Consider the following 10,053-nt stretch of genomic DNA (forward strand, 5'->3'; position numbering starts at 1 on the left):
GTGGGAGACTGGACGCGGTAGACAATTCATTCAATGTTGTGTTTTGGTGTAGGAGTCTCTCTGATTCAAACGAGCAATAGTCGCTATCTGTCAGTGTAGTTTCCCGTAAATTGTAGATCCTACTTCACCTAGATGCAATCTTCGACGAATCCAGAATGTATACCATCGTTAGAATTTCCCGAGATACCAAACAAAGACGAATTATTGGTAAGTTATAACTTGTTTTTAATTCTGTACTTTCAACTACAAAATTTTGATAGTTGGAAATTAAAAATAGTCGTTCAAATTCTTTTTACTTATAACTAACTTGTTTTTTTTTTCTCACTCACAAATTGAATTCACCATTCAATACTGACTATAACTATTGTTTTCTGGTAGCTTATCTTTGAAGCAGTCTCGAATATGTTTTCGATTTTCATCTGAATTTAGGAGCCTGCCAATAAATCTTAATCAAACAGTTTCTAATGAAAGAAGCATTTGTTTACAAAAGGGCCACATTCGAAGTTAGGGCTCATTGCAAAGAAATCAATCAGAAACGCAGTGGTTGTCAGAATTTTATGCCAAGTGCTGGGGTACAAATGATTACCTCACATTCATCCAAACCTTCAGCTGTGTTCTAATTGTTGCCAACTACCAGTTTTAACAATTTCTATAACAAAACAAAGTTTGTAGTGTTTATTTCTGGTATAAATACGAGGATAGCAGATTTATTAATTATCAGTATGCATAAGATACCCAGGTTTCGTGTTGAATGCTGTTTAAGAAAGTTTCCCAGATCTAATGTGGCTTTCATGATACTTTTTGTCACTCTTAAACTAGGGAGGAACCCAGTCCAAGGCCCAGTTGTATAAAGGGTGGATAACGCTATTCAATGGATAAATCGCTATCCAGCGGATAAATGATAGCAAAACATACAGTGTTATCCACTGGATAGAGATTTATTCAGTGGATAGTGTTATCTGACCCTCAATCACCTAGGACCAGAAGAATAAAGCAAATGTTTAATTGAGCAATACTCAAACATTGAACTTGCTCACTGTCGCATTTGATAGCATTACTGTTTGCCATTCAAAGCAGATGGTAGCGCTGAGTGCTCATTATTGTAAGAGTTTTGACAAATTCTGACATCCTCATTAATGATACTTAGGATATAAAATCTGACTTGAGTTGAACATTCAGTTGATTTTGAAATCAGACATATTATTTCAGATCTACTCTCACTCCACTGAGTTCAATTACTACTGTGTTTTTACATATCACAAACAGCCATCTATGATTTGCACTGATAGTAGGGAGATGTTGTCATGGAAACATGCTTTAAAATTTGTACTATCACTTAGTGCTGATTTTATTATAAAAAATTTCACACCTGGGCAGGAAATGGAAATCATAATTATATTAGATAGAGACTGATTGATTATGGTTTTTATTTTCCACAGGATTGGACCTACTCTAAGAGACGAGAAATGCAGGTAAATATACAGTTTTTAGTTTATTCACTGACATGATCTCACTCTATAATTTTGAGGTTTTTTTTTTTTCCAGAAAACTTAACTGCAATTAATGAACTCCAAGTGCCAGTGAACAAATATATGATATTGTTTAATATTAACCATTTCATTTAATTTCTATTTCTTTTCAAGGAAATTGTTCCAGGAGTTTATCTTGGTCCATACTCCGCAGCAATGAATAGCAAAGTAAGTACACTCATTTTAGAAATGAGAAATAGAATTGTGACAGTTATTATTATAGTCATTACTAGTAGAACATGGTAGCAAGATCCTATATCCTGAATATATAAACTCTTCTCATGCAACAGAATTTTCTAAGATATAATTACTGACAATAAACACAATAGAGGAGATGCTAAAACTGATCATTTTTTATTTGGTTAAACAAAAAAGTGTTTTGGCATATAAGAAAGTTTTTATGGGCTGTGCTTAATATAGTATTGTGCTTAGCAGACTTTCAACTCAGTCATTGCCAATAACTCTGTCACATGGCAAATACTAAGATGTTCATAGGAATTCAGCCACCCTGTGTGACAATATTAGTTACAAACTATCATAATTATTTCAATCTAATATTAAGACTTTGTCAATATTGAGTCAAGTTGTATTAATTGAAATTGATGTTTTTCACTTGAAATTTACAGTTAGAAGTTTTAAAGCAAGTTGGAATCTCTCATGTTGTTTGTATACGACAGAATATTGAAGCAAACTTTGTTCGCCCTAACTTTCCTCAACACTTTAAGTGAGTGAAGTTAACTTAATAAACTTTTATATTCCAACATGACTGTATATAAAAAAGAATCTATCCTTTCTCAACGAAAATTATTATCAAATGTAGTAGTGGATAAAATTGCCAATGAGTGTAATGTAAATTTAGGTGGTTTACAGAGAAATTCTTCAAGGTCAAGCCTTTTTGAAACAATAATATGATTCTGTATCAATAACCATTTTTTGTAATCATTATTATGTTGCAGATATTTGGTATTAGATGTAGCAGACTCACCTACAGAAAATATTATCACACATTTTCCTAAGGTATTTAGCTGCTATGTATTGATTTGTTATGCTTCATCAACCCTGTAACCCCTTAGAGTGACTAGGAACTAATTTCACCTTGCCATAATTCACTCCTGAATCAAACACTAAGGCTAGGAGAGTATTAAGGAAATGATCACCAACTAAAGAAGCTCTTGATTGTTAAACAAATTCTCCTTGTCAGCACCTTAGCAAATTTATGAAGAAACGTAAGGAGAATGTACATACTGATGTTAGAGTGTAATGGGTTAAGAAATCCTTGAGGTACATGATGAATTAGAAAAATCTCTTGTTATGATTGTTCCATTGAAAAGAAGACCAAAGAGCCAATACGGAGAAAGAACCGTATTTAATTTAATAACACAATCTGATGTAAAATAAAAAGAAACCACATTGGCATTTGGCCTTACCTGTGTTCAAAACTAACAGAAAATTAACTGTAATGACCTGGCAATCAACTGAAAATTTACTTCTTGACTGCCTCTGTACTTGTGGTAAATGACTGATTAGCAATATTACTAACAATAACTGGTCATCTTAGTTGCAACTGAATTGAACAACTAGATTACACGTTTAAATTAAACGTTTTACGAGACAAATATTGCAATAATTATTGTGATATATGAATTCAAACAGAGTGTGAGCGGAACAGTAAACAGAAATAGCGCATGCCTGAAATTTAACCATTAATTTTAATAAAATGAATGTTCATTGATACAATGATGATAATAAATTAATATGACTGTTTTTGTCTTTTAACCAGGTGAAAACTTTTGTTGACAGCTGTTTAAGTAGTGGAGGTCAGTTAGAAATTTAACACAGACTACTTCATTGTTTGTTTTGTTCATTTATCTGACACTTTATCTAGTGTGAACTGTTCACCTTAACTTATTACTTCCAAATTTGATTTACTTGTAATGTCTCCCTTCATTGGCAATGCATCATCTTGAAAACAACTCAGGAGAATAGGAAAAGTCATCAGCCAGTAGGAAGAGTCATTTTGATATGACACCAAGGTCTCTTAACTGATGTGCAATGAGGCAATTTATAACTGCAAGAAGGGAGAATTGCTGTTAAATCAGATCATGGGAGTTAGAGTTTTAGGCCAATAACTTGACAAGCCAAGGTCGTAGGTAAAAATTTATTTTTGATTAATTTTTATTCTGATGACTATTTATTCTACTATTTGTTAGGAAAAGTTCTTCTCCATGGAAATGCTGGGATATCTAGAAGGTTAGCTCCTGTTTTTATCACAAATTGACAAATGAACAGTTTAAAACTATTTTTTTTTCTAGACCTACTAGCTGAGAGTCAACACTAAACTATGGTAAAGTGATAATAAACTTGATTGTTAACAACTACATTTTTTTTCAGTGCTGCATTAATGATTGCTTTCATTATGGAAACATATGGATTAAACTATAGGTAAGTTAAACCTCTCTATGAATAAGCACTTTTTATGAATAGAAAGTTTTTTCAATGAGCAGTGCTTTATTTTTACTTCTTACTCTGAGCCTTGGCCAACACCTCTGTAATTTGTAGCTGTATCTGGAGAGATGACAGCAAACCTTCAGACAAAAAATTGACATTTTTATTTTTGCAGTTCACATGATTATACAGTGGGATGCCTAGACATGTGATTGAAGGGTTTATAAGACAGTGTATTCATTTCATGTGGGTGAAATATGGACTTATCATGTTTCTTAGTGAGGTCTATATATGGATATGGAGTGTTAAAAGAATAAGAAAGGGGAGGGAGGGGTAGGGAAAGGCAAGAGAACCTATTGTGCCCTTTCCACCCCTGGTAATTTTTAGAGAACTTGCCTATTTGAGTTATGTGCTCTATGGAGTTTATTCCTGAAAGGAGTTGTTGATCTGCTAGGTACACTTGCACTGTACACAATTGCATAATTCTCCTTACATGTAAGTAATTTTGTTTGTAATATTTCATTGTCTCTTATAGAGATGCATTTCATTATGTGCAGCAAAGAAGATTCTGTATTAATCCCAATGAAGGTTTTGTTCAACAACTAATGGTAAGTGATGAGTTTGTGGGCTGTGCACACATCACACAAGTCATTTTTATGAGACACAAGGGCAGTCAGTGTTGATACTGCCTTATATTCCTACTCTGCATGCTCTTTATCAGGGACTCAATCTGTAGAAACACTTTGAATACTTACTTTGTGTTGAAATTTATGGCCTGCAGGAATATGAACCAATTTATTTAGCCAATTATCAAGCAAGAAAATCAGGAGAAAGATTAAATCAGTGTAAGGAATATTATGTTTACATATATTCACTAATTTAATGTGTTATTGCTTGTCTGTCAAACCAATTGTGATCTTTACATCTACTCTATCCCTTTCCACAATTTTCTCTAGAAGGTATGCAAAGCAAACAGGTTGTCTTGATCCAGTTTCACACACAAATTTTAGAAAATTGATGTGTCACATGTACTTTGAACAGTACGTTATGTGTCACAAATTTAACCCTTTAACTCCCAGATCAAATTTTAAATTTTCCTTACAGTCAACCATACAATTCTTTTAATATTTGACTTTTCCCAAAAAATGGCCATAGGGTGAAACCCAAACATGAGAGCCTGGTCGAAGATCTCATCAGTAATTCCCCTTACTGTCTACCAAACAGTTTTTGTGATGTTAGTTTGGAGAATCATGCTCCAATTATCTAGTTGATATTGTGTTGATATTGTAAGTAGAAATTCTGTCCTGGTCAATCATGGGATGTAAAGTGTTAAAAGGGAAATTGCCTTTAATCTCTCTTCTTGTTTGTAAGGATTCAGGGAAGTATTGAGGTTTTCACAGAAAGAAAAAAAATTCACTGGTCACATATGTTCAGGAGGTAAATCACCCCTCATGCTGGCTCATAAATTCATGAATCATGTTTGCCTTTCAGTAAAATATAGGCATCAAGAATTAATTTTGGCCCTAATGATTCATCACCCTCACACCCTTTGACATCCACTCTATGGTTGATATGACAGTTGAAACAAGTCTGGGAACAAGAAACTAACTTTAACTTGACAAGATGTTCAAAAATTGAGAGAAACTTGTTGTATAAATTTTCAAAAACATCAGAACATTAAACCAGTAATTGTTGGTAAAAAATTTAGGAGAAAGAATAGTTTTAAGCAAAACCATTGACATGATAATTTTTTCTCGTGTAGCTGGTGGGGTGAAACGAGCTCATGAGGATGAACCAAGAGATGACATGATGGACACGTGATAACTGTTGTTCCATAGCAGAGTTGATTTTGCTTAGTACCAGGTAAGAATTAATGAAAGTGGTGTCTTTGACCCCCAAGACTAATATCCTATTTCTCCCTAAAATATCATCCCCAAATCAAACATTTAAGTTAATAGAATATGGGGAATGTCACCAACTAAAGAAGCTCTTGATTGTTAGACAAATTCTCCTTGTCATTACCATTGCAAATGCCAAGAGAACAGTGATGAGAATATGGATACTTGTGTTAAGAAACTTTAAATTCAAGATTACCAGGGCATACTTTGTTATTTATTGATCTATATTGTGGCCTGTCGTAAGCTGTGATAAGCTGGTTCAGTACTTCAAAACTTAATATGAAAGAAATATTTTGATTACTGACAGAGGATTTCTTTCTATTCCAGTAAACAGAAGCACAAAGTAACGTGTGTACAAAGACAGCATCTCTGATGTTCATAGGGCAGACAGTCCAGGCAGATGGCCATAACACAAGATCTGATCTTCAGAAGGACATTGGCCCAAATTGCATCAGTTAGCTATAAAGTTAATATATGGTTACATACATCAAAAATGCAGAGAACTAGTTGGTAAATGTTAGGCAATTTTATCATCATCCATAACTGCCTTTTCTTTGAACTGTTAAGGACTATGTTTTTTTTCAGTGAAATCATTAATAGGGCATTGTTTTAATTAATGTTAATGAAATTACTAATATTTACCAGACCGAGTGTTGTATTACGGTAACTTTTTAACTCCCAAACTTTGATTGTCAATTCTCTTTCTTGCTGGTACACATTTCCTTCAAAAATTTGGTTTTAGATCAAGATAACAACTTCTACCTGATAAGTTTGTGTGTTCTCATTCCCCTGAATAGTGTTTGCTTATTGGTTGCTCTGTTTCCTTTTTTGTGCAGAAAAACGCAAATTTATAAATGAGTATTTTAAAACGATTTATTTTTCAACTGTTAAGTGACTGCGCCTACCTAGGCTGGACTAGGAATCGCAGAGGAAAGCAATATATTGTGGGTTATCGGATGACGAGGATTGATGTTGATATTTTCATGTTGATTTTTTCGTTAAAAACAAGAGCTACAGGCGATGATTAAAAAATTTGTTAAGTGTTTTTATTTTAAAAGATCGATTTCTAACAAATAAAATCCTAGAAGTGACTCAGCTTACTATCTATTCGATGGCTGTCTGAATCTGTTTTAGCGCTCTATAAGTAAGTGTCACAAGGTCAAAACCAAAGAAATCGCAACAGCCAATCAGATCAAAGGAAATACCACAAGGAACGAATCAGAACTCAGAGCAAGAACAAGCAGCGACCAGAAGCGCGGGAAAATGCGAGTGAGTTAGTCGCGATTGGTTTTAATTTGCGTTTGATTGGTCGAGCGAGTGGCGCGAATTTTCTGGGCCAATCACAGAACGAAGTGATGCACACTGATCGCATGTAAATCCGTTAAAGGAAACGATAATGGAAAAGGAAAAGTCGCGACGTTTCGAACACAAAGCTCATTTACCTACAGGTAACCTGTTGATTCACTGTTTTGTTTTGGGCTTTATCATAAAGATGATACGCTTTTAAATTATCGTGACTTACTAGCTTGTGTAGTTGTTTGCAACGCCTGCGAGACAACTTGGTTCTTAGAGCCTGAAAGCACATCTCTTAGTTATGATCCAAGTCATTACGACTTTCGCACTTGCGTAGACCTCTGGTCGCTGTGTTGGCTTTCCTTGCTGAGTATCACGCGTTTCCTTCATTCTTCCCACCCACCCCCGTTTTCTCACAGATATAGAACAGAGGCTGAAGAAATTTTCATCTATTTTTCTCTGAAATAGTGATCTAATCCTCTAAATTACAAAATACACTTATGCTAGCTCCGCACATCGTTTAGGAGACTGAAAAATTATCTTGTTACTTAAACCTTTCTGCTCACAATTTATCAATTGACGAAAAAGTAATAAGTTCGTGGCGCTCAATGTCAGCTCATACAGCACTGTTTCTGTTCACCTCAGTCCTTTTTTCCCTTCTCAATGCTGATAAATCTCTCCTTAGGGGGAGGCAATGCTTGCCTTTCGGCTTCGACCAGAAGTTTTCCTTCATCAGTGAGACGCGACACGACAGAATTCATGTCAACGTCTTTGGGCAAAACGAATTGACGATTAAACTTCTGGGAAGTGTAATGTCCCTCTGTTTCGGATTCGTGTGATGCGCTAACGGTCAATTCATTGCCAACAACTTTCACTTTGATCTCCTCGGGCGCGAAGTTTGTCACATCTAACAAAACACTGAATTTCTTCTCATCGATTCGGGCTACCTCTCCCGCGCGCGTTTCAAACCCTCCGAGAGGAAAATCGTCTTCTGTCTTGACAATTTTTCTAGTGGCTTCAATAGTCAGATAACCATCCTTGGATATTTTTGATGTAATGCTAGCGGGATCTGCATCTTGCGGGACGGGATAAGTTCGCTGGAACTCACTGCGCTCAAAACCAAAGTTCCCGTCGGAGTAATGTTTAGCCTTCACGACTAAGATGTCCCCCTCAACTCGTAGACTGACCTCGTCAGGGCTGTAATTTCGCACGTCTAGAGTAACTATGTGAATTCTTTCATCGGAACCTGAGCGCTGACGCTGCATTTTGATGCCGGGAAGGGTTTCTGAGATCTGTGACTGCAATACTGAGATTTTTAAGTGTTCGTGTATGAATACGGCAATATAATATTACACAAAGTTCGCATGGGGTAGAAAATAAATGATGTTTTAGTCTGCGGGGATGTTTAAATCAAATTAAAAATATTGGATTCAACTGTCTGTATTGATATAATTTCTAAACACATTAGCTAATTGAATTTGCTCAAGGAGAAAATATCGTTCATGAACCAAGCAATCTCTTACGATTTAGTAAAAGCACGAAACTTGCTAAAGACCAGGAAAGAAAGAAACTGTCCTGAAGCACAACTCTAAATTAAGGTTTAACTTACTTCTTATAGTTGAAATTTCGTTGGGTTCAAATTTGTAATAGCCAAATGAGTTTCTATGATGAGGTTCTATGATAAGGTTCTATGATATTCCATTTTCGTGTTGTGATGTTGGCTCTGTAATCAGAGTTTTGCATCTCCGTTCACAATAGCGAAACATAAAGAGGAAGTCAAATTTTTCACCCTGCAAAAAGACACATAGCTTTTGACTTCGATTCAAAGCTATGACAAGATAGTTTGGTTTTATCAACTGAGTTGATAACGTAAATTGGCTACCGTAAAGAGTTTCAAAACTGACGTTTCGAGCGTTAGCCCTTCGTCAGAGCAAATGGGTCTCTTTCGTTCTTATGGTTTTTGTGGTAGAGAAAATTTTCGACTGGTTAGTTTTAAAAGGTTTCGTTTTCTATATTGGACATAACTAATTCAAGTGATCTTATGTCTGGATATACTCCGAGTATTGACGTTTTAATCTGCAATAGAAATCGAGTACTATAAATCAATGTCGAGCTCACTTTCCCAGGAACAAATATTGATCCGATATACTATTTAAAACAGAGCCGATTGAAGAAGTAACTTCATAAACTGAAGCGACATCGGAATACTCTCCACCCCATCATCACGAGATGTGTTCGGAGAGGAACAGAGGTGCACACCAATAACTGGGCTGCGTATCGGCAGATCAATCGCCATATCCATACCGTAAGGATCCACCAAGCTGTTGTTCACCGGCTCCACCTCGTGGATCCAGTCACTAGAGTACATACCCAGGAAGCAGAGTCCTGCTGGAACAAATTGAAACAAAGGCATTTTATGACTGGGCTACCACAGGTATCCCAGTAATTAGGCCAGAAAATGCGCCAAGGAAGAGGGAGGGAGGACATGTAGTCCTACGCGGACGAGAAGATGTGGCGTCAGTGCAGAGTAGAGAACCCTCAGAATGCCATGGAAAATTTTTTAGAAGTTTGAGCCAGATAATATGTTGTTAATAAACTGATAATATATAGATTTAGCCAAGCCTAAAAGTGGAGCTCGCATCTTTTTTTTCTGCACGTCTCAAGGGCACAACGCCTTGCCCCGGCCAGGACTAGAACCCGGGTCGTCCGACTCGGAGCCCAATGCACTGACCACTGGACTACTGGGCAAAGCTGTGGCGTTGGCGTGCCCGCGGTACGTTTGATCACGCATGCTAAAAGTAGCACCTTGTACGGTCGTACGGTCGTACGGTCGTACAACCAGATTTTTTGGCTTGATGGGTTACTACTATTGTGTATAATTATGGGGC

At 36.1% G+C, this 10,053-nt stretch overlaps 2 protein-coding genes across 3 annotated transcripts; one reads left to right on the forward strand and one right to left on the reverse strand.

Annotated features, from left to right (window-relative positions):
- Positions 1-14: 14 nt before the first annotated feature.
- Positions 15-6,963, forward strand: LOC113664409 (serine/threonine/tyrosine-interacting protein). 2 transcript variants are annotated; one of them, XM_027180008.2, is made up of 12 exons: positions 15-207; positions 1,440-1,472; positions 1,644-1,697; positions 2,156-2,253; positions 2,486-2,546; positions 3,310-3,346; positions 3,740-3,779; positions 3,921-3,971; positions 4,510-4,582; positions 4,756-4,819; positions 5,737-5,837; positions 6,200-6,963. In XM_027180008.2, the coding sequence occupies exons 1-11, from the start codon at positions 133-135 to the stop codon at positions 5,793-5,795; spliced, it is 645 nt and encodes a 214-aa protein (XP_027035809.1). In that variant the 5' UTR covers positions 15-132; the 3' UTR covers positions 5,796-5,837; positions 6,200-6,963. The 2 variants fall into 2 exon arrangements, with proteins under 2 accessions (XP_027035809.1, XP_027035810.1); XM_027180009.2 differs by having other exon boundaries at positions 6,207-6,963.
- LOC113664410 (protein lethal(2)essential for life) lies at positions 6,065-9,549 on the reverse strand. Its single transcript, XM_089212368.1, has one exon. It carries the CDS (start codon positions 8,428-8,430, stop codon positions 7,807-7,809), a length of 624 nt encoding a protein of 207 aa, XP_089068494.1. The 5' UTR covers positions 8,431-9,549; the 3' UTR covers positions 6,065-7,806.
- Between the last annotated feature and the right edge of the window lie 504 nt (positions 9,550-10,053).

The sequence above is a fragment of the Pocillopora damicornis genome, chromosome 7, assembly GCF_964200805.1.
Source record: "Pocillopora damicornis chromosome 7, jaPocDami1.2, whole genome shotgun sequence".
In the NCBI taxonomy this organism is placed as follows: Eukaryota; Metazoa; Cnidaria; class Anthozoa; order Scleractinia; family Pocilloporidae; genus Pocillopora; species Pocillopora damicornis.